The sequence below is a fragment of the Staurois parvus genome, unplaced genomic scaffold, assembly GCF_062004578.1.
Source record: "Staurois parvus isolate SC_StPar_1 unplaced genomic scaffold, SC_StPar_1.0 ptg000446l, whole genome shotgun sequence".
Classification (NCBI taxonomy): Eukaryota; Metazoa; Chordata; class Amphibia; order Anura; family Ranidae; genus Staurois; species Staurois parvus.
Window position 1 is genome coordinate 1,286,846 of NW_028318242.1, and position 25,421 is coordinate 1,312,266.

A 25,421-nucleotide genomic window follows, 5' to 3' on the forward strand; every position below is an offset into this window, starting at 1 on the left:
AGGACTCCTGTTTTCATCATTTAAGGTGAGCCTTTAGCAATTATGTAGTAAATTCAAATAGCAGATGAAATATTATAGTGGTTATACCCACCTTGTGCTGTCCACAGACTGTTTAGTTTTCCTTGTATCGTTATGCTCATTTAAACCAGATGACCACATGTCTGACTGAGGGTCTTCTCTGTAGCTTCCAGTGACAATACTCTCTGAGGGAACAGGAAGTGACCTCTAAAAATAAAGGTATAAATACTAGTCTGTTATGTAATACACACAACTTACTTAAAGTGCAGTCCTAAATAACATGTCAAATCAAACGATAAAGTGCTGGTGCTACTCCGACAACACAGGGTGAACAGGTAAATGTTTTGGTAGAGGGGTTAGTTTAAAATGAGAGATTAGGCTATGTTTGTGGCACAGCAAAAACTGTAGGGATTTATCTGACTGTAAGGTTATAGTTATAGTTGTAAGAGTCCAGGGGAGGGTTTTTTTTCTAAATGTTTACAGCTAATAACAGAGCGTAGGCTAAGTGTAAATGAGAGGTTAATTATTAGGTTTAAGTGAAGTGTTAAGGGGCAGTTATGTGTTAAAGGCAAAGTACAGTGGTTTTGAGCATTGTTACTATGTATACAGTGCTCAGCATAAATGAGGACACCCCTTTTGAAAAGTAAGATTTTAATCAATATCCCAATGAACACAAAAACAAAGTTTTGACAAAACCGAGTTTTATAGAACATTTGTTTAGCTCATTACATGATAGTAAGGTTAATAATATAACTTAGATTACAAAATCTTCAGTTTTACTCAAATGAATTGATGCAAAAATGAATACACCCCACAACAAAAACTACTCCATCTAGTATTTTGTATGACCCCCATGATTTGTAAGGACAGCACCAAGTCTTCTAGGCATGGAATGGACAAGTTGCATATTGCAACATCTATCTTTTTCTTTAAGCACAACCTCTTTTACAGCCTGGATGCTGGATGGAGAGTGATGCTCAACTTGTCTCTTCAGAATTCCCCATAGGTGTTCGATTGGGTTCAGATCAAGCATACTTGGCCACTGAATCACTTTCACCCTGTTCTTCTTCAGAAATACCACAGTGGTCTTAGATGTGTGTTTTGGATCATTGTCATGTTGGAAAAGTGCACGACAACCAAGGGCACGGAGTGATGGTAGTATCTTCTTTTTCAATATAGATCAGTACATCTGTGAATTCATGATACCATCAATGAAATGAAGTTCTCCGACACCAGCAGCACTCATGCAATCCCACAGAAAGACACCACCATGTTTCACTAGAGGCATCATGCATTTTCTTTGTACTCCTCACCTTTGTGACACCATAGAGTTTTGAAGCCACCAGTTCCAAAAACATTTATCTTGGTCTCATTACGCCAGAGTACAGAGTCCCAGTAGTCCTCTCTTTCAGCATGGGCCCTGGCAAATTTTAGATGGGCTTTTTTGTGCATGAGCTTTAGCAGAGGCTTCCTTTGTGGATGACACCCATGCATGCCATTGCTCTGCAGTGTATGCCGTATTGTGTCATGGGAAACAAGCGCACCAGTTTGGCTTTCTACTTCTTTAGCTAACTGCAGTGAATTTGCATGGTGATTTTCTTCAACCCTTCTAATCAGATGATGCTCCTGTTGAGGTGTTAACTTCTGTGGACGGCCTTAAAATAATTTTCTTTCTCAGGCCTTGTGGCATTTCTCTTCCATGTGGACAGCATGAAATGGGAAGGGGTTTTCTTTGTTAAGTAACACCCTTTTAAAATCACCTGTCTGCTGGATACCTGTTTAACCACTTCCAGACCGGACACTTTTACCCCCTTCCTGACCAGGGCAATTTTCAGCTTTTAGCGCTATCACACTTTGAATGACAATTGCGCGGTCATGCAACACTGTACCCAAATGAATTTTTTACCATTTTTTTGAGATAGATAAAGCTTTATTTTGGTGGTATTTATTCACCACTGGGATTTGTATTTTTTTTGCTATGTAAATGAAATGTCCAAAAAATTTGAAAAAAAGTGTTTTTTTTAATAAAATTTTGCAAATAAATAATATTTCATCATAAATCTTAGCCAAAATTTATTCCGTTATCTTTTTAGTAAAAAAAAAAAAAAAATCCAAATTAGTTTATAAGCAAAAATTATAATTTTTAAACATTTTTTTTTACATTTTTATTTTATTTTTTTATATTATTATTTTTTATTTTTATTTTTTTTTTTTACATACTGTCACCCTAGCAGTACAGTGTCACCATGGTGACACTGTACTACTTGTGAGGGGTGATGAAGATTTTTTTTTTTTTTTTTACACTGATTGCTTTTACACCCATATAGGATGTAAAAGCAATCATTTCTCTTTCTCTCTGTGTGCATTCTTGCACTCATTGAGAAGAACTGAGTGAGCTGTGATTGGTCACAGCTTGTCACATGGTACAAGGCTTTTGTGAATAGCCTTGTACCATGTGACCTCTGTGATCATTCACAGATTTCACACAAAGTAAGCAATGATGTCACAAGTGACATCTTGCTTACTACTTTGCATGTGATCACTGATTGGCCAATCAGTGATCACATGATCGGGACCTCGTACAGAGGTCCCGTCCGACGATCGGTGTTTCACTGTGTCCGGAGGACACAGCGGGCACCGGATCGCGGTGCTGCGCGCTCCCAGGGAGCGCGCACAAGCAGGGTGCGGGGAGGCCGTTTATAGACGGCCACCCGACCCTGCAGTGCCACCGTCCGGCCGTTTATATACAACGGCCGGTCGGGAAGTGGTTAATGAATAAAACCTGTAGTTGAATTCTTGTTAATTAGGATTTTGTTGTCTAAAATTTAGCTTTGCTCATAAGACTTTCATTGGGGTGTACTTATTTTTGCAATATGGTCTTGAATTAATTTGTTATGAAAAGTATTTTGTAGTATAGTGTCCCATAGAAAATGTTGATTCTGAAAGGAAAATAAAGGTTTTCTGACAAATCTGTTGGGGTGTACTCATTTATGCTGAGCACTGTGTGTGTGTGTATATATATATATATATATATATATATATATATATATATGAAAATATGAAATATTGCATATTAATATTTTGCATTTTTTAACCAGCAGATGGAGCTTTAAGTTCATTTTTCTATTTTTTTTTAAGCCTCCCATTTTGCTTCTTTGATGTAATGCCCGTTTACAGCTCAAACCAAGTTACACAGACAAGTGAGTGACTTATCACTCATTTCATGGCTTAGTTCAAAGTTTTAACCAGACAACTAGAAGCTTCAGATCACCTACTGTGTTGTTCATTTAACTTATCCATAATGCTCTTGTAATCAATGTTTTAAAACTTTACCCCAAACAGTTACAGTTTCCCTTTAAAAAGCTCTTTTTAGGGGTTAGCTTAATTTTAAAGGATTTTGGGGTGTGTTTTAGTGTTAATAGTTAGAGGTGTTCAGGGGAACAATAGGATTTTCACTTGTTCTTGGCTCCAAAAGTACTAGTGTTCGGCTCCTGGTGTTGTGAATGATTGTACCATTTTGAAGCTGTGCTCATGTCAGAAAGTCTACTCATAGCACTTCAGTCAGACTTTTGTGTAATTCACTGCATTCAGATTTTTTTTTATATTCCAATGGTTTTTATTAATTTTTAACATTATAAAACAGAGGCAATAAAACTCGCCCACACAGGGGCTATCAATTGCACAGAAAAAAAAAAAAAGCAAAATAAAAGGAAAACAGTGCTCTAACGCCAACAGGGCAAAAGGTACGCCCACACAGGGGCTATCAATGGCACATAAGGTACAAAACATTAATGTAACTGACTCTAACAACTAAAGGCAGCTGTCCAGTCACACCAAAAACAGAGAGAGAGAGAAAGGGGAAAAAAAAAAAAAAAGGGGGGGGGCAAAAAGCAGGGGTCCAAGAGCGCCAGTATCGAACGCCATTACATCCCCAGGCTAGCCGGGGGGAGTGTGGGAAAGGCATATTGCAACCACGGCTCCCATATTTTCAAAAATTTACGGTGGGAGTCATTGCGGATACTCGACATCTGCTCATTGAGCATCATAGTAGTCATACGATCCCGCATCCCCTGAAGAGGGACAAACGGACTCTTCCAGGCCTGGGCAATTGTTCTAGTGGCCGATAAAAACAAATAAGAAGCCAACTTCTGCTGGTGAGCCAAGAGGCCCGGTATGGGGCAATGAAGCAAGACATACCGGGCATCCCGGCGTATGGAGAGATGGAACAAAGTGAAAAGGAGGCCAAACACACGAGACCAAAAACGAAACAGTCTCGGGCATGACCACCAGATGTGCAAGACATCTCCACGATGGCCACAACCTCGAAAACATTGATCACTACAGGCAGGGTTAGCCCGGGCCACCCGAGCCGGAACCCAATACCACCGAAACAATACCTTATAGGCTGCCTCCAGGGTGGTCGTATTAAATGAGCATTTAGCTATGAATGACCAAGCCTTATTCCAGTCCTCCGGATCCACAGCCGCTCCCAGATCGCGCTCCCACTGAACAACATATGAAAGAGAAGTATGCGACGAGCGTCTGTTCAGAGCTGCATAAAGAAGGGATATAAGGCCCGGAGCGCCCGGACGCTGTTGGCAAAGCTGTTCAAAGGCAGATTTCTGGTACGGGAAAACAGAAGTGCTCCGCAACGAAAGCAGCCAGTGTTGCAATTGAAGGTATCGAAAGAATTCCACCGGGGGATATTCCGCGATTCCTGAAGAGAGTTCCAGGTGGGGAAAGGACCGAGAAAGCAAAAAATGTCGCACCTGCGAAAAACCATTAGTAACCCACCAAGAAAACGCTCCCAGATGATCCAAACCCGGTGGGAAAAGAGGGTTGTTAATAATTGGCAGCAAAGGCAAAAAAGGTGACATCAGGCCACCAGAGTAACGTACCGAGTCCCAGACTTGTAAGCCATGAAGTAACATCGGACTCAGTGCCATAGGGTGCAGAGCAGGGGGAAGCCATAGAAGCGTTGACGTTGCGATAGGGGCACAATTAGGTAGTTCCAACAAGACCCAAAGGGGGACGTCGGAAGAGGCATGCAACATTAGACAGCGGGGCAATCTGGCTCGCCTGATAATACTTGGTTACATTGGTCACCCCAAGACCACCCTGGAGTCTGTGAGCAAAAAACGTATTTCTGGATACTCTGGGGTGCTTATTGGCCCAGATAAAATGCATAAACTTCGCCTGAAGCAAACAAAGAAAATGAGGGGGAACCCGCACCGGGAGTGTGCGAAAATAATACAACAGTTTCGGCAAGATGGTCATTTTCACCGAATGAACCCGTCCTATCCAAGACAGGTGCGGAAATTGCCAAGAGTGCATAAGAGAAGATAAAGAGCTAAGCAATGGATAATAATTTGCAGCAAAAAAGGAGTCATAAGTGGGGGTCAAGCAAATGCCCAAGTATTCAAGAGAAGAGGAAGCCCATTTGTAAGGGAAGTGGGATTGTAGGCACGTAACCAAATCTGAAGCCAAAGTAATATTGAGGGCGACAGTCTTATCCAAGTTGATACGGAGACCTGAAATCAAGGAGAAGCGCTCAAGAACCTGTTGCAAATTAGGAAGCGTTGTCAGGGGGTTGGTAAGAGTCAGGAGGGCAACGTCCGCAAAAAGGTTCAGCTTGAATTCCTGTCCCGCGTAAGGAACCCCTGATACATTGCAATCGGTCCGAAGCGCTAAAGCCAGCAGCTCAAGCGCCAGGACAAAGCGCTGGGGACAGGGGGCAACCCTGTCTCGTCCCTCGCCCAATAGGAAAAGGATCTGAAAAATATCCAGCGTATTTAACGGAGGCCGAAGGGGAAGAATACAAGGCCTGAATCCAGGAAAGAATAGAATCCCCAAAACCCCAACGAGACAGCACAAACCGCAGATATTCCCACGACAGGGAATCAAAGGCTTTATATATGTCTAAAGACAGTAAAAATCCCAGGATTCTCCGCTGTTGCAGAAAATGTATAAGATGGACCACCTTACGAACATTATCACCCGCCTGCCTCCCAGGAACGAACCCTACCTGGTCCCTGTGGACCAGGCTACGAAAATATTTGTTGATGCGAAAACTAAGGATCTTGCCCAGTATCTTCAGGTCTTCATTAAGAAGAGAAATGGGCCGGAAGGCGTGAGGTTCCTGTACATCATCGGTCGTCTTAGGAATCATGGCAATATGCGCTCTAAGCGCGTCTGGAGAGGGCAAGGAGCCCTGTCGTAGCTCATTAAAATAGTCAGCCAAAAAGGGCGCCAACAGGGTTGAAAATTTCTTATAATATAGACCGGAAAAGCCGTCGGGACCTGGGGCCGCGGTAGACCGTAAAGATTTGATAGCTTGGAGCACTTCCGGTACATTGACACCGGCGTTGAGGGCCACCTGTGCTGCCTCGGATAACCCAGGAAGTCGGAGATCTTGAAAGAATGCCTCTGCTTGAGCCACGGGGAAGGGATCTGGTTTAGCGTAGAGGCGCGAAAGGAAGTCCGAAAAACGGGAAACAATCTGCTGGGGATTAGAAGTGCAACTACCTGTAGGAAGTCTCAGTCGAATAGGTTTGTGGGGTTTCCCCACAGAATTGAGCTTCCTGGCCAGCATCGGGCCCGGCTTATTAGCACAGGAATAAAATTTGTGTTTGGTCCAACGCAGGGCCCGTTCCGCCTCCGAAGAGGCAAGTAGGTCCAACTCTGCCGCCAGAACGTCCCGAGCGCGTTTATGGGCAGCGGATGGAGATGACTTCCAAAGCGCATCTGCAGAGGCCAGAAGAGAATGAAGCTCCAAAAGTCGGCGCTCCTGCTCCCGTTTCCGTACTGCCGCCAGCTGCATAACATGACCCCGCACTGTGGCCTTATGCGCCTCCCATAGGGGCACAGCCGAAGAGACCGACCCCGAGTTTTCCGCAAAATATGTTCGTAAGAAAAATTCTATTTGTTGGCAGGTAGTCTGAGTGGTCGCATTCAGATTTTTGAGAGCTCATCATATGTGGAGTGGGTGGCTCTGCTTCCTCAAAAAGTACTGTACAACCAGGGGCGGACTGACCATTTGGAAACTCAGGCACTGCCCGAGGGCCGGGGTCAGTAGGGGGCCTCATGAGATGCCCCTGGTACCTTTTTCATAGGTTTTTTTGAGTTTGGGCAAGGACACAGGAGCCCCATGATCCCCTATTGCCCGGGAGCCCCATGAGTTGTCAGTCCACCCCTGTGTACAGCATTTTTTTTCTGTACTAGACTAAAATCTGATGGGTGGCTGTGATGAAGCAGATCCATTGAGCCAATAATTGGTTGTTTAATACCTTTTCTTTATATGCGAAACAACAAGTTAACTTGAAATTTCTGCTTGGGATTATCTCTCCTGTGTAAGAGAAGGGTAAGTAAAAAAACAGTTTCCTAGTCACCAGATGATTAACAGAAGGAAGTGAGGGTGGATTAGTGCAATACAGTCATGGTTGTATGAAAAAATGGTATCTTGAGCACAAAGACTCAGGACCTCAAATCTTACTATTCATGTTTTACCAGGAAGTACAGTACCTTTAGTTTAGTCATTTTAGCAAAAATACCGTGCCAAGCTTAAATAGCTCATATGAATGTAAAATGGGTTACCCTCTGAATTTACAGTAGAACTACAATACATTACAACCTGATATAAGTAAGGAGTATCTTAGACTCATTGGTCTTATTTATAAGCACACTCTGGAATAAAGCCAGTTCTGTTTCATGTATTGTAACTGTAAATGTAATACCAAGTACTCATTGTTTTTGTGTGTAGATATTTTGCCTTATGTACACATTACATGCTTCTAAAATCCAACAAATAATACAAGTACCAATAAACAATGCAAGTAAAACCAAATAAAAAAAACACAAGAAACAGAGCTCATCCATATTGGAAACAATACTGTGATCATCTGTTACCTTTTTTTAACTAATTTAAATGTGCAGTTTCCTTCCTTTTTAATATTGGATGTCACTTTTGGGCTAGCCCCTTCTAGCTTATAGGTTCTACATGAGACTGCTTAGCTAATGTTCCCCTTTAGATATTGTTGGAATACAATGTTCATGTATTTTGTGCAACAACTACAGATATATTCTTCAACCAGTAGATGGCAGTTTATACTTTTGTAGCTGCATTTCTATGTCTTTTTTCTATAATAACGTTTCTGTTTCCTGTTAGCAGAGAAGCAGTAGATAAACACATATGAACTATCTGTTCTGTAGGACTATATACAGAATATCTAACAGTAATAACTGGTACATGTGATGTATGATTTGATAAGATATGCACTAATTACTAGCCACAGGGAAAGACTTATAAATCCATAACCAGAATTAAACCCTAGTAGACATAAAGAGATGTCCCGAAGTTTTCAAGGTTCTACAAACAAGCCTACCTGCTCAGCATTTGACTGGCTCTCAGGTCTGTGGTGCTGACTGCAAGGGATGTAGGAATTTAAGTTGTCTCCATCACATTTTGTTGCACAAGAGAATCCATCATTTGAAGTTTTGGATGGTTCGTCAGTAAGGCAAGGTAAAGGTAACAGGCTATTCTCACTTCTTATTTGGTGAGACATGGCAAGACTGAAAAAAAAAACATTACAGGTCAGTGAATTTTGGTATGACTTGATGATGTGTCACAATTAGATCATCCTGTCACTGCCTAAAATTAGTCACTATCGTTAAAGCTAACCTATACTTTGCCTACACTTTAATTTGTAGGAAATATATTGGTAATGTAATATGCTTATTCTAAGGTATAACATGGTCAGAACTCTCATTAAGTGTTCTTGCATGGCAAGACCACTTACTGTTATCTCACATATATATTCTTATTATGTATAGCCAAATTTACCACCCTAACTCTTCCCACAGTTTTTACACTACATAGGCAGTAATATACCGAAATGTGCGGCTTGTTCCCGATTGGTGTGCTATTACTTTGTGGAATGTTCCGCCGAATGGTTCACAAAATATCAGCGTTTTTGTGGTGAAATTGGTCCCATAGGAATGAATGGCGGAATCTTCAAAACTAGAGTGGGAGCTGACAAAAGCTAGAGTGTGAGCTGAAAAATCAGGACATGATTTCTAAACTGCCATCACTCCCTCATTTCAAGCCCACCTACACAAATCTTATATCAAAACATTCAGCTATCCCTGCTGTCACTAAAAATGTCCACGGCTAAGCCATAGTCCTTATAGTTTTCACAATATGATCATTTGTTTGCAACTCACACCGCCCATTGATATTGTAGACTACTGGTGGAGGCAAGAACACTTCACACAATTTCCCCAGAAATTGTAGCTTCTAGTTATTACTGAAAGACTTCTTCTGATACCTTATACCACATTTCCTGATCAAAACCAACCCTAATCTGTATGCCTGAATTTATATGAATATGGTAGGAGCATTATATTGTAAATTGCTAAAGTGGTCCTAACATCAGATACATTTTTTTTTTCATTTTAAGTACAAGCATGCTAGGTATTGTGCTAATGGTAAATGGCACTATTTATTACCTATTACAAAGAACACACTACTCCCTTTGACAATTCCCTTATCTGCTTTTGTCTCCAGAAGGATGGAGCTTTCTTTGTATAGGCATTCTCACGGGCTATATCATATAGTAGATGCTAGCCCATGATAATGCCTATACAAAGATGGCTACATCCTTCTGAAGACAAAAGCAGATAAAGGATCATAGTCTTTATGAATTGAAATGTTTGCCTGAAGAATCCTGACACAGATCAGCCCCTACTCTCACCGTGTGACTTGCTACAAAGTTTCAGTGTTGCAATCTGATCATTAGAGAAAGAGACTGAGGAAATGCTTCCTGCTGCCTGTAGCATGTCGGTCACGTCATGTAAGCCTAGACAAATGCATATGGCTGAAACTTTCTAATAATAAGAGTTAAAGATGTTTTGAAAACATATACTGTTGCTATATAATATGGCATGTCAAAAATGCAGAAATTTACTAATAGATCCACGTTAAGGTACAGGGACTAATATCAACTGTTTAATTTAACGCACTGTCAAATATGTTACCATTAATTTTTGGGAATTAAAGAACGATAATAAATAAATGTAAGCTACGCAGTAAATCCTTATGTACCGGTATATAGATTTGTCTCACCAAGAAGGGAAGCACCATACCTGCTCAGATTTGTGTTGTCTCTGTTGGTCACATCGTAGCTGCCTAGAGGGAACGGTAACCTTTCTCTGGTTTCTATGTGGTTCTTCTTTGTATCCCGAGATTGTTCGCATTCAAACTATACAACACAGACATCTGTTTAAACAATGCTGGGTTACACAAATTCTTTAGTAATTTCCCTAAACCTTCTTTAATAGTTTTTCTTCAGTTTTTTTTAAATGTATATTGCTATCTGGCCATATTAGGTCAATGATGTCACCAGCAAACCCACCACTTTGTAATGTGGGACGGGTAATTCTCCAGCTGCAACTAATTGGGCTAGTGGCCTGCTATCATATGACAAAAGGAAAAGAAACACAAGTGGAACCAACTAAGTGCAGTATTAAAACACAAGTTTATTAAAAAGCCAATGGGCAACGCACAGGCCCTTCCTGCAGCTCCTTGGTGATGACACTTGCATGCTGGCCCTGCAATTTCTGATTGCAATCTCCAATGGTTTTTGAGCGTGGTGAGGAGCAGAAAAATCAGTCCAGTCAGAGAACCTGACTTGTGCTCACCATCAGACCGCAAATAAATCAGACATGCCTGCCTTTCTGCTTTTACATGTGAGTTGGTCATTGGATTTTTAATAAACTTGTGTTCTAATACTGCACTTTGTTTGCACCCCCTTGTTGTTCCTTTTCCAGATTGACAGAGTTTGGTTCACTCTATGGCACTGCTGCCATTTTCTGCTATGAAAGTCATGTAATATTATGGACTATAATGCATAAAAACTTTTTCAACTTTGTGCATTGTGTTAGCACACACCTTCTCCAGCACCATTTATATCTATTCATGTGACAGCTTCCTGAGTGTTTGGGCTGAACTAGGTTCATCCAAACTTTAGCTCATCGCTATTCAGAAACAGAGCAACAGAAGTGCCTGCTGCCTCATGGCAGTTGAACTTTTTCACTTGGTTTAGATTTAGGGCGCGTTCCGCAGGGTTGTATTTACCACAAGGCAAACAAGGCATTTGCCTAGGGTGGCATTTTTCGGGGGGGGGGGGCAGCACTGCCCCTTGGAAGAAGGGATGGAAGAAGGGACACACGTGGCATGAGGACCTGGTGGGTTCCAAGAGAGGCTGCGGGTTTTATGATGGTGTATGCACAGCCCAAATCTTGTTCCCGGGATGTTCGGAGCTGTTAAGGTGAGTGTCTCTCTCTCGCCATGGGGGATGGTGGCTGGTGTATGAGCGGAATAGGAAGAAGGGTCAGCTGCACACCGGAGGATAGATGAATATAGGGTGTATTTATTGATCCGGCTGACCCTTCTTCCTATTGCATCATGTGTGGTGGCTAGCCAGAGCCTGCACCTGTTGTGGATTGATCTGGATTGTTTGCCTGAGTGGTATACCTTTTGTTCTTTGGTGTATGAGCGGGCAGTGGTAGTGGAAGGCTCTCTTGGGTGGCAGGCAGGGGTGTTTTTGGTCAATGCCACTCTCTCTCTGCGGGGGGGGCGCCGATTGTTTTGCTGCCTAGGGCAGCACAAAACCTAAATACACCACTGGCGTTCACAACGTGGTGCAGAGACATCAGTTTTTCAGCACGCGTTCTGCAAGACCACAACAAAATCAATTGTTCTCTATGTGTCCTGTTCATGCCACAACACTAGTATCACGTGTAGCTTTTTTTCTGCGCAGAAATCTGCAACGTGCATAAAACTCATTGGAGCATGCATGAAAACTGATGTCGCATCAGTCTCCATCAGTTTTTCTGCACGTACGGTGTGAACGAGGCCTTATAGGGAAGAAAAACTATTCCAGGACTTAACAGCTGAAGTCAAACACAACATGTTACACAACAGAAACCCTCCTCTGGATTAACATCAATTTATAAAGATTTTTAACACATAAAATCCCTTTTCAATCTAGCCAAAAGCATACAGTTTTCCAAAACTTTTTTTGCAAAATAAAATTTTAACTTGTTATGTTTATAGAAAGTAGATACCTGAATGACATTATAAGGTATTTTTAAATGCAGCTAGTGTAAGTACCCATATTTCATTTCATTAACAGCCTCTGTAATCCCTGCAACCAGCACTCAGGGCTCGTTCACACCATGGTGCAGAGACCAGGGGGACCGACCATTTGGAAACTCGGGCACTGCCCGAGGGCCCAGGGTCAGTAGGGGGCCCCCTGAGATGCCCCTGGTACCTTTTTCATAGGCTTTTTTGAGTTTGGGCAAGGATACAGGAGCCCCATGATCCCCTATTGCCCGGGGGCCCCAAGAGTTGTCAGTCCGCCCCTGGCAGAGACATGAGTTTTTTTTGCATGCGTTCTGCAAGGGCACAATGAAATCAATTGTTCTCTTTGTGTCCTGTTTACACCACAACACTGGCATCACATGCAGATTTTTCTTCAACGCGTATAAAACTTATTGCAGTGCACATGAAAACAGATGTACACTGATGTCTCTGCAACTGAAATCTGCACATCAGTTTCCATCAGTTTTTCTGCGCGTATGGTGTGAACGAGGCCTAAGACTCAGAGAGGGTACTAGGTGCCAGTCATGTGTACCCTAGTGCAAATGAGTTGTAAGGAACATTCTGACAGAAGGAGGGAGCAGAGTGAGCAAAGGGATGACTCATTACTATGCTGCTGCTGTTACTTCACTGTTTTATCAGAGGCTAGGGATGGGGTGATGACTAGGCTAGTGTTTCTCAGCCAAAGTGCAATGACACCCTGGGTCCTTGCCCTGGATCAGCACCATGACTTTCCTAAGCACATCCACTGCTGGAGCCAAAAAGAAGAGCTCTGATGTGAAGAAGGAACTGTGTGATTGGGGAGGTTCTGTGATTGGGTGACTGTTTGGTTAAGGGGCTCCATGATGGGGAACCTGTGTGACTGGGGGCTCTGAGTTGGAGGACTGTGTGATTGTAGGGATCTAAGATGGGAGTACTCTGATGAGATGGGGAACTCTGTTGTGATGAGGGGACACTGATGCAATGGGGAGGCACTGATATGAAGTAGAATGCATGTACAGAGGGCTTCTGATGCATAGGGGAAACTGATGTGATGGGGGGCTCTGATGTTTGTGGGGTCTCTAACATGAAGGGGTGACTCTGATGCGATGGGGGGCCTCTGATGTGAAGGAGGAACTCTGATGTGACTGGGGCTCTGATGTGATGGGGGGACCTCTAACACATTGGGAGAACTCTGGTGTAAAGGGGGCTTCAAATATGATGTCAATTTCATCAAGGCTTTTGTGTGCATTGTCTCAAGATCAGTTTTCCCATTGATAAGTAACAATTACATTCTTTCCATTTTAGACTGGGGATTTTGCATATTTTTAAGGGGGTCTGAGAGAACTGAAAAAAAGTTGAGAAATGCTGGGCTAGGCTGTACTGCTGAACTGCAATAGAAAAAAAGTCAAATTGTCAACTCTTCTATCTGGTGAGGCTTTTTATATTTCAGGACTAGATGGACTATAAATACAAATCCTTTTTCAAGAAAAACATCTTTCATACACTGTAGCTGCTTGCCTGCAATTCAACTTAATTGCAGGATCATCCTAAACATATTTATTACAGGTACCTTCATAGTGCCATCAATTTATGCAGTGCTTTACACATACACTCACTGGCCACTTTATTAGGTACACCTTTCTAGTATCAGGTTGGACCCCCTTTTACCTTCAGAACTGCCTTAATTCTTCATAGTATAGATTCAACAAGGTGTTGGAAACATTCCTTAGAGATTTTGGTTCATATTGAGATTAGTTACCGTTGCCTTTCTATCATCTCGAACCAGTCTGTCCATTCTCCTCTGACCTCTGACATCAACAAGGCATTTGCATCCACACAACTGCCGCTCACCGGATATTTTCTCTTTTTTGGACCATTCTATATAAACCCTAGAGATTGTTGTGTGTGAGAATCCCAGTAGATCAGCAGTTTTTTAAATACTCAGACCAGTCCATCTGGCACCAACACCCATTTCGCATTCAAAGTCACTTAAATCCCCTTTCTAATGCTCGGTTTGAAATTCAGCAAGTTGTCTACACACATGCCTAAATGCGTTAAGTTGCTGCCATGTGATTGGCTGATTAGCAATTTGTGTTACCAAGCAATGGAACAGGTGTACCTAATAAACTTGCCAGTGAGTGTATATATTGTACATTCACATCAGTCCCTGCCCTCAAGGAGCTTACAGTCTAAGGTCTCTGACTCACATCCATATATACTAGGACCAATTTAGACAGGATCCAATTAACCTACCAACATGTCTTTGGAGTGTGGGAGGAAACCGGAGTACCCAGAGAAAACCCACACAAGCACAGGGAGAACATGATTGGGATTGGTTGCCGTGGTTGAGGTTTGAACCCATGACTATAGTGCTGCTAGGTGGAAGTGCTAACCACTTAGCCACTGTGCTACATGTATCTGTATATTTGTTTCTACACAAGACTGTGGTGAATAGAATTTTTTTATAATAATCAGAATAAACAAAAAGAGCTATTTTGTTCAGCAATTTACAGCACCATGTATTCCTACCTTACGTTTCCGACGCATTTTGAAAGCAGTGTTATCTATTGCTGGAGATAATTCTTCACTTCGAGATGCTATTAATGTCTTGTCCATGTTGGAATTGATATTTTGGTTTTCCTGGGACATATTTTGTGGAATTCTGGCCAGAAGATTTAAATCAATCCTGACCCACAGTGATCTGATCTCCTCAATACCCTTTAAGGAGCACACATTGTCATTTCTTCCAAAGGGAACTAGTGTATAAAGCAGTTCTTCAGACTCTGGTGCAATGTTATTTCTAGTCCTTGCATTGACACAGCTGTGTGAACTGTATGTGTTAGGCCAGGCAATATTATTTTGCCCACACTCTTTGATCCTGTGGTTATTTTCTGATGGGGAAGCTGAGAATGTTTTAGAAAGTTGTGATGTATCTACTTCTGTTTCTGTGCCAAGTTCTTCAGGTTGCACTGAAAACTCAGTGACCTCCTTGAATTTTGGGGCAGATCTAGTAATTCGAGTCCGTCTGCGTTCACACCCCAAGAGACTCAATCGTGGTTCTTTTCTATGAAATCCTTTGCTATTGCATGTTAACCTATCCTTTCCCTGCTCAGGTATTTCATCCTCTGGAATTCCTTGGCTTAAAAAAGTCTCATCAAGCTTGTGGCAGTTCAGCTTATCATCACTAGATGTCCTCTCTGCCCTCCTTGTTAGTTTTCTGCATACAGGTCGCCTACAAGAGGTACTTTCAGCAGGAACAGCAACGACAATTGTAGCAGCACGCGCAACGTGTGGAGATGGCTGCAGTTTTACACTTCGACTTCCATGAACTGCACAAACTGCTCCCAAGCTTCGATCCTCTCTGATAGGGCTCTGGTCATCCTTGGGATTTGGACTTGTATGACACGTTTTGGATACTTCTGTGCGACTTGGTTCATTTGCATGGACTCTGCTGAGATTCAGGCGCTGTGCATGGTTAAGAATTGTGCTTTTGTTTGGATTGACTTTATTCAACCATTTATCCAGCTGCCACTTGTTTGAAGTTGCCTGTTTTGGATGCAAATCAAAAGATTTTTAAGTCAATGCTTAGAATTAATAAATACTAAAGAAAAGACAATTTGGTATCAAATACATTAAAAATGGTAGACAACACACACCTATGAGATTAGTACCTGCATTTACTTTTAATTCCTTTTAAAGGGTAATTCCACTTTTGTTGAGAAAAAAACAATCCCCTCTGGGTGATCTATGTATATTGCAAAGATTTTAACTAACTTTGTTGCAGATTCCTACCATTTGTTATTCTGAAGAAATAGCTGTTTGTCTGTGTCCATGTGCTGAGTGAAACTATATGGGAGTGGTTTTATAATTATCAAATAGTTTCTCCATCTGCAGCGTTCTAATGAGGAAGGTAGCATGGCCTAGACATGATTTCCTTTTTGGAGTATCTCACCAAAATGACATTTGTATTGCAGGGGATGCTCAAAATCTGATTTGTATCTTTGTGCAGACTTTCAATGAGCCAATCACACAAGCAGGAAATTACATTTCTGTGGGGTGTTTTGTACACCACCTGTGCACATAACACCTCCAGGTAGCCATATGGTATTGCATTTTACACAAAATTACAGTGCTGCAGATAGAAAAGAAAAGGTAATTTTAATAACATCGAATTACAATATGACTTGTGTAGCAATTGTATATGCTATATTATTATTATTTATTTGCAATTTTTTTCTCAAGAAAGTGGAGGTACCTTTTAAATGAGCACTCTGACCTACTCCCTAGGATTCCACAATACAGTGCAGGTACATGAGTGGCCAATAGAAAGGCTCTGAGACTGCATTTTGTAATGTTGGGTTGGGGTGATAGAGCATTGCTCCAAACTGGACCAGCGATGGTGATTGTAGGCAATAAGTACCCAGATGTACACTATATTGCCATGTGCCTGTCTTTACACGCACATGAACTTTAATGGCATCTCAGTCTTAGTCCGCAGGGTTCAATATTGAGTTGGCCCACCCTTCGCAGCTAAAACAGCTCCAACTCTTCTGGGAAAGCTGTCCACAAGGTTTAGGAGTGTGTCTATGGGAATGTTTGACCATTCTTACAGAAGCACATTTGTGAGGTCAGGCACTGATTTTGGACTGGAAGGCCTGGCTCGCAATCTCCACTCGAATTCATCCCAAAGGTGTTCTGTTGGGTTTAGGTCAAGACTCTGTGCAGGCCAGTCAAGTTCCTCCACCCCAAACTCGCTCATCCAGGTCTTTATGGACCTTGCTTTATGCACTGGTGTGCAGCCATGGTGGAACAGGAACTGTTCCCACAAAGTTGGGAGCATGAAATTGTCCAAAATGTCTTGGTATGCTGATGCCTTAAGAGCTCCCTTCACTGGAACTAAGGGGCCAAGCCCAACCCCTGAAAAGCAACCCCACACCATAATCCCCCCTCCACCAAACTTTACACTTGGCACAAGGCAGTCAGGAAGTACTGTTCTCCTGGCAACTGCCAAACCCAAACACATCCATCAGATTGCCACACAGAGAAGCATGATTCGTCACTCCAAAAAACACGTCTCCACTGCTCTAGAGTCCAGTGGTGGCTCTAGAGCAGTGGAGTGATGCTTTGCATTGCACTTGGTGATGTAAGGCTTGGATGCAGCTGCTTGGCCATGGAAACCCATTCCATGAAGCTCTCTATGCACTCTTGTTGTGCTAACCTGAAGGACACACCAAGTTTGGAGGTCTTCAGCTCTTGACTCTGCAGACAGTTGGTGACTTCTGTGCGCTGTGCACTTCAGCATGCGCTGACCCCGCTCTGTCATTTTACGTGGCCTACCACTTCGTGGCTGAGTTACTGTTGTTCCCAGTTGCTTCCACTTTGTTAAAATACCACTAGCAGTTGACCGTGGAATATTTAGTAGCAAGGAAATTTCATGGATTCATTTATTGCACAGGTGGCAACATATCACGCTCCTGAAAGCGACCCATTCTTTCACAAATGTTTATAGAAGCAGCCTTTATGCCTAGGTGCTTGATTTTATACACCTGTGGCCATGGAGGTGATTGGAACACCTGAATCCAATGATTTGGAGGGGTGCCCCAATACTTTTGGCAATATAGTGTATATGCAGCTGTAGCAGCTGTTTTTTAAACATTGTATTTGGATATACAGTATAGTATAATACAGTATGGAACATTTTGTTTGCTACTCCATTGTTCTTCTTCACTAGTGCAGAGGTACAGCATTTTACAGCTCAAATTCAGTTTAACAGCAGGATGGTATATATGTGTGTATATTATTAGAAAACTAAAAAAAATCTGTAAATAATACTGACATCTTTTATACATGCCGTATGTAACAAAGTTGCCTTAGTCTTTATTTTTCCAATCAAAACTAGTTCTAAATATTAACTAACTTTATCAGAGATATGCTACTTTTATTTTTTAGAAGCACAGCTCATAGGAAACATGCATAAAGCAAATCTGTACTTATATCTCCGTACAAACCTTTTTTGAACTTGTAGCTACCTATTAAACTGACAGCAACTCCCTGATCCCTGATTAGTGATGTGGTTGCTCTATAGCATGCTAAACTTCAGAGCCACAAGCACTACCCAGGACATTTCATACACTAGATATCCATTTATTACACTTGTATCTCACAGATACATACTCGGCCACAGCAAAAGAAAAATACACAGAGATTTTTTATGACTTGGCGACAGAACTCCAAAGAATTTCTTACCTCAGGGCTGGTACAGGCAGATGGCGTGCTGCTTTCGCTCTCACTAGAACTGCTCTCGGTCTCAGAGTCTGATTCAGAGCTAGTGTCAGATTCACTTGAGCTGCTGCTTGACCCTTTGATGGAGACACATGAGGCTGAACTACCGCATTTCTGAGTATCACCATTGGGAGCACTAGAAAGATACAAAATTTATGCTATGTTACTTGGTATTATAGTGTTCTCTAAAGTTATACATACCCTACTCTTCTCTCTGTGGTTATCACACTAAAATGCGTCACAAAGCACTAATTCTTTAATCACTTGAACTCTGAGTGGTTTTCCCCCTTTCGTGACCGGGCCATTTCTTTGCTGTTTGGCACTGCATTATTTTAATTGGCAATTGCTCGGTCATGCAATACTGTACCCAAATTAAATTTATACATTTTTTTTTCACACAAATAGAGTTTTCTTTTGGTGGTATTTGATCACCAATGAGTTTTCTATTTTTTATTATATAAATGAAAAAAAGACTGAAAACTGTGAAAAAAACATTATTTTCTTCTCTCTGTTATAAAACATATCCAATTAAAAAAAAAATCAAAAAATCAAATTTCTTCATAAATTTAGGCCAAATGTATTCTGCTACATGTCTTTGGTAAAAACAAAATCCCAAACAAGTGTATTTTAAATGATATCTGTGAAAGTTATAGCATCTACAAACTATGGTATCTATACTGGAATTTACACAGCTATGATGCTATACTGACAATGGCGGTGATCAATAACTGATAGTGTGGTGAGCAATCTGGCACTAGCTGATGCTGGCTGGGAGGTACACTAATTGAAAAACTGACACTGACATCAAAAGTGACACTATTACAGTGATCAGTGCTAATGCTTTACACTGTCACTGTACTAATGACACTAAATTGGAAGAGGTTAACAGATAGGGGCAAGCAAGGGGTTTATTGTGTGCCTAACAATGTGTAATGTGTGTAATATATGCTGCCTTCACTTTACTTTACTTTACATATGACTGCTTTGCAGGGAGAAAAAACAGCCAGATAGCTGTTCTCTGTACTCAGAGTCCTGTGTTTTGTAAACACAGAACTCTGTGTGTGATTGGACACAGCCAATCAGCTGACTTTAGCCAAAATAATTGGTTGAAATCAGCTGCCAAGCTCGTGCTATGTCCAATCACAGCACATCTCGGCAGGAGGCATGCGCATGTGTGTCCCAAACCTGGAGAAGGCCGATCACATACATATACGTGATCGTACCTTAAATGGTGTGGGGTTGGTGCCTACTCTGCCTATTTGGTAACACATGTATTCCTTAACCACTTCCCGACTGCCCTATAGCAGATATACTGCTACAGGGCGGCACGGGTGCGCAAAATCACCTATATATACGTAATAGAATAAGTAAAAGTGCAGCGCTAAATACTAAATACCGTCATGAAATGTTATGGTGAACAATGTGAACAAACAATATTATTAAACCATGTGACAGTCTTAATCTATTGCACATATAACTAACCAAATATTAAAAAATAAAATACAAATAAAATGTCTGTGGTACTACAAGTCTCATCAATACCACGTCTCAGCACTTGCCATATATCTTGCACGTATATATACGTGATTTTGCATTTCCGGGTAGTGGGCGCATGCGAGCCGCCATTTGCGGCCACGGCCGTCAAGCACAGGGTCCCGGCCAGTGATTACTCGCAGGCCCCGGTGATTGCCGAGCATCTCCGATGGGGGGGAGAACTGTTTGTAAACAATACAGTTCTCCTCCCTGTCAGCTCGTGCACACTGCTTTGGATGGCTTAGCACAGCACAGCCATGCAAAGCAGTGTGATTACAGTGAAGCACAAACACACAGCCCCATAGTAAAACACACCCAGCACACAGTTAACCCTTTGATCGTCCCTCATGTTAACCCTTTCCTGCCCAGTGCCATTAGTACAGTGTCAGTGCTTTTTATTAGCATTGATCACTGTATAGGTGTCACTGGGGATGTCAGTGACACCAAGTTCCCCCCAGTGTCAGAATGCCCGCCGCAGTCCCGCTGTAAGTTGTCGCCATTACTAGTAAAAATTAAAATTTTTTTTCAAAATCCACTATCTATACAGCCATTTGTGAACACTATAACTTTCACGTAAACCAATTAATTTACACACATTGGGATTTTTTTTAGCAAAGACATTTTGGCCTCAATTTATGACGAAATTTGACTTTTAAAATTTTTGTACTGGACATGTTTAATAGCAAAAAGTCAAAAATATTGTTTTTTTTCTCAAAATTGTCAGTCTTTTTTTTTATAGCGCAAAAAATAAAAACGTACAGTCAATCAAATACCACCAAAAAGCTGAATTCATGGGAAAAAAAGGCAGTAAATTTAATTTGGGTGCAGCGTTGCATGACTGCACAATTGTCAGTTAAAGTAATGCAGCACCGTAACGCAAAAAATGGCCTGGTCAGGAAGGGGGGTAAATCCTCAGGAGGGAAAGTGGTTGAAGAAAATTCTGACACTCCAGCAATGATCTTTTTTGCAGACTTACACTGATCCAGCTTGGCTCGATATAAGTATATATATCTGATATCCAGAAGGCCACTGAGGATGCTAAAAACTACTGTAGTATTCTGTGCTGCTTATCAGTGATAGCTGTGATCTTCCGGATGCATCTCCAGCAGCTTTCCCTCTGCAAACTGACCACATCACCACCATTCAGAGAATGCTTCGTATCTTTTTAACAAATACAAGTCATTCGCTGATTGGACAAGGTGGTGATGGTGACATCAACTGCTCCTCCTCTCCACCTGGTTCAGTCTGAGAATGTCATCCATTCAAATATGAATACTTACATCAAGCCAAGCTGGACCAATGTAAGTTTTCAAAAAACATAATGCCTGGAGTTCTGCTTCAGTCTGAAAAGATATTTAGCAATGCTGTTCTCTGTGGTATTTCTCCATTAAAATACTTGCTGATCCTACCAGAAATACAGTCAGCTCATAATATCCTGTAGTAGTACCAACATTGCCTAGGCTGTACTGAAATGGGAGTGGGGAAGAAACAGCAGACAGCTTTAATAAGAGAGAAGGGAGAATGTAAAGAATGAAGTTATTGGGACAAGCAGAGGAAGATGTGCTGGCATACTGTAGTCCAATATAGGAGAGCTCAGACAGGGCTGACAACACCACCTGGGATTTCAGTGCAACAGTGGCAGTGTTGTCAGCCCATTACAGAAATTCAGAGGATGACTACATTGCTGGTATAAGTAGCAGGTATGTTTCAGCACTTGCAGAAATTTAACAGACAAAACATGGGGAAATGTGCATGTAGGAGAGCTGTTCGAAATATGTTTTTTAGATTGTGCCTGACCTATACATGCACTTTAAATGTAATTGCAATTGTAAGTACTGGAGTCATGATATCAGCCTCCTGTACACACAGTATAAAGGCACCATTTACAGATTAAAAGGTGTACGATATACTGTATGTATTTGAGGTTGAAAAGAGGTTGGTACTTACAGAACGTTTTACACTGAAATTCTAACATGACTGAAAAAGGTTTCTTTTTTGCAGCAAAATATAATAGGATTAATTTTCCCCTAAGATTCATTCCCTACCTTTTAATTAAATTGTTCTTTTCATTATTATGCTATCTCAGTAGCAAATAACCTGATTGTTCAGCAGTTCTGTAGTGTTTTTATAGCTAACCTATAATAGCAGTGTTTTTCACCTCGATAAGATCCATGCTTACAGCAACTACTGAGAGGTATAATCTGTGTTTTCACCATTTATAAAAAATAAAAACTGGAATGTGCATTGTTCTGGTGGGTATGAAAACTAATCAAATAATTCTATATCAATTTACAAACAATATGTGAACTTGTATGTATTCAGAACAGGGGCGGACTGACAACTCATGGGGCCCTCGGGCAATAGGGGATCATGGGGCCCCTGTGTCCTTGCCCAAACTCAAAAAAGCCTATGAAAAAGGTACCAGGGGCATCTCATGGGGCCCCCTACTGACCCTGGGCCCTTGGGCAGTGCCCGAGTTTCCAAATGGTCAGTCCGCCCCTGACTCAGAAACAATGCCCCAACCACTCTCTTCAATTAAATCAACACTAAGACCTCTAAGATAAAAGTCAATATCCAAAAAAATTGCAAACATTTGTAATGTTACAGGCTGCATTCACACTGGTGATTTAGGCCAGTGCGATTTGCAGAGGCAGGAATCTTCTCAGCCCTAATACGGCTGTGAGCGGCTAGGGGCAGCTGCTGGCCTCATTCACTATAATAGCGAGTCACTGGAGGCTATGTAAGTGGATGCAGAATAAGCTACACTTAAAGCAATTTTTTCATTTGACATATGTGAGTGGATTTTTACTACATACAATAAATATTAATAAACAGTGAGCACTAGATGGTTCTCTTCTTTTATCTGTGAGTTCACACAGCCTGAGCTCCCCAGATGGTATTATCAGTGAGATTGGAGCATTCTGGACCAGGAGGAGGTTTTATTGGATAGCCCTTTTTAATGTCAAGGATTTAATAGCATAGGGTGGTGGATGCTACCCAACACTTGGGTGACCTCCTGTAGTTTAAGAGGTCAGCAGAGATGGGTAAGTGTCCAACTCTAGCTGATGATGGAGGTTTTTTTCTTTTTTGGAGGTGGTGATAGAAGAACACAGAGACTTTTAACCTCCCTAGTGGTATGATTATGTCCATATTTCTGTGCTCAAAGCGGTACATTTTTTTGCATGGAAATATGTATTTTTTTTATTGTAGGCCTGTAATTTTTAGGAATAACTCACTGAAATCTGTCCGAACAAGAGTCTAGTAAACATCCCGGGTATGATAAAACTTGAAACACGAAATCATAAATTATAATTTAATAAATAATCATAAAAAATAATAATATAATAAGAAATTTAATTCAATAATATAATCAAACCAAAAACACTGAAATTTTAAATATAGCGCCAAGTTCGCACATCACTGAGCAAAGACGCAAAATCCTTTTCAGTGTCTGATGACGAATTTCCCCCACAATCATTATCACTCAATTCTGCAAGTAGTTCTAATTTACTATCGCTGTTCTCTAGCTGGTCTAAAACTGATTTTGATCTAAAGGGACGCTTTTTGGACGCCATGGACGTTTCTCAGTTTCCAGGCAGAAAGAACAGTAAAAATGCAGGCAGGGCACAGGACAAAGCAGTAGGGACAAAATGTATGTGAAATGCTTTGATACAGTAATGTTTTACTGTGTGATTTTAGTGAATGTCACTTTTTGTCATTTTCAAATTTCCCACCGCTCCGTCCCCGTACGTCCCGACGCTCGCAGGGGACGGAACCCAGATGACAGATGCTGGCATCCACCGGATTACACTTTCGGGGACACTGCAGGAGGGACATCGCGGGAGTGCAGGACAAGGTAAGTGTTAATTTAATGTGTTACTAAACCCAGGACCCTGCATTCACTATATCTGGTCTCACACAGTACACAGAAAATTGAATTGCAATTATTTTAGTAAATATAAACTGCTAAATACTTTTTCTCATCAGCAGTTAGAACAGTCTTGTGACTTCTATCAGTGTCCAGCAGAGCACTGGTTAAAGCTTGTAGAAGGAGTTTTCTTTCTTTTCTAGGAGGATGCAAATTCCCTGACCTCTGTCTGGACAGTGCTGATTGGCCCTGTGCATGCACTTTCCCAAGAAAAAAAAAAACCTCTCTAGTAATGCACACTAAACTGAGCATGTGCAGAATGGCTACAGTTCAGTCTGTCTTATCAGGAGATAAGACGTGGACATTTGAACAAGAGGAGGAGCATAATCAAATGGCCTTTTAACACAATGCAGTGGATTAACCCCTTAGGTTCCACAGTGAGTATAACCAGCATGCTTTACTGCATACACAGACTGATTTTACTGTTGTGGGTTTAGTAACACTTTAATTAAAAAGAGAAATGGGGGCATTGATTCTGAATACATACAGATTGACATATTGTTTCTAAATGTATATATAATAATTTAATTTGTTTTCATTGTTATTCTTCATATACTGCAGTAGCCATCTTATTCTCCCTAATTTAAAATGTCCTGATGCTGACCGAGTCCTATTAGGCTCTCTTTAAAAATTAAGAGACCACAGATGAGAAGTGAAAAATTGGCCAGCAGCAGGACAGTTTTAATGAGCAAGGCTGGGCCCAAATTTGCTAGAGATAAAGAGTGCAGGCAAGGGTTTTACAACACGCATTAAGATACTGCAGGATACAGTAGTGTACAATTGACCAGCAGCAGGACAGATTTAATCAGAGATAATAGACCTAACTTTTATTAATGGGGAGAGTAGTGTGTGATGAATGTAAATGATATCATGTGAAATGGTTTAGGGGCACACCGCTTTTGAAGTTTTTTTTTTTTCTTGCAAACAAATATGCACCCTGATGCCACCAGCATACCAGTCCCTTTGTTACATGTGGCTTCATTCCAAGGCTACAGCTGAGCCTGCTATCATGTGACATTTTCCTGTAGGTTTGGGCAAAAGTGACTTCAGCCATTCTTAGTAATGAGCCTCATTTCTACTTCTAATCAAAAATATGCATGCTGCGCTGTCCTGTCAGTAAAATTTTGCTATTGGGGATTATTTCAATGATTTCAGATTAGAGAGCAATAATAAATACAAATGAAATTCAGAGCAGTAGAAAAGAAAGGTTGACATTCATTTGATTGTGCTGGTGATCATCTGTTTCTTCCTTTTTCTACCTGCTTTCACCTTTTCAAAGATCCACTTTATATGCATTATTTGTTCTTCCTTAAAACCAATAAAAATGTAATTACATATGCATCTCTTAAAAAAAAGCGGATAGGCAGAACTATAAATATGTGAGCTTTTGTAAAGCTAAATTCCAATCAGATATAAAAGTCACAAATGAATGCAGCTTTGTCATCATTAATATATAATTAAAGAGATTTAAAAGACAAGTTTGGGATTAGAAAAAAACAGATGGACATGTTTACCTAGGGA

At 41.2% G+C, this 25,421-nt stretch overlaps 1 protein-coding gene across 5 annotated transcripts in view; it reads right to left on the reverse strand.

The window, feature by feature from the left end:
• The window catches only part of AFF3 (ALF transcription elongation factor 3), a 450,181-nt gene that overhangs the window by 40,773 nt on the left and 383,987 nt on the right, over positions 1–25,421 (reverse strand). For all 5 annotated transcript variants that reach the window (XM_089688114.1, XM_089688112.1, XM_089688111.1 and 2 more), the window contains exons 8-12: positions 18,404–18,575; positions 14,687–15,703; positions 10,159–10,274; positions 8,400–8,586; positions 92–225 (exon numbers count right to left, since the gene is read on the reverse strand). In XM_089688114.1, the coding sequence (XP_089544240.1) occupies positions 92–225; positions 8,400–8,586; positions 10,159–10,274; positions 14,687–15,703; positions 18,404–18,575 (1,626 nt within the window). The remainder of the gene's footprint in view (positions 1–91; positions 226–8,399; positions 8,587–10,158; positions 10,275–14,686; positions 15,704–18,403; positions 18,576–25,421) is intronic.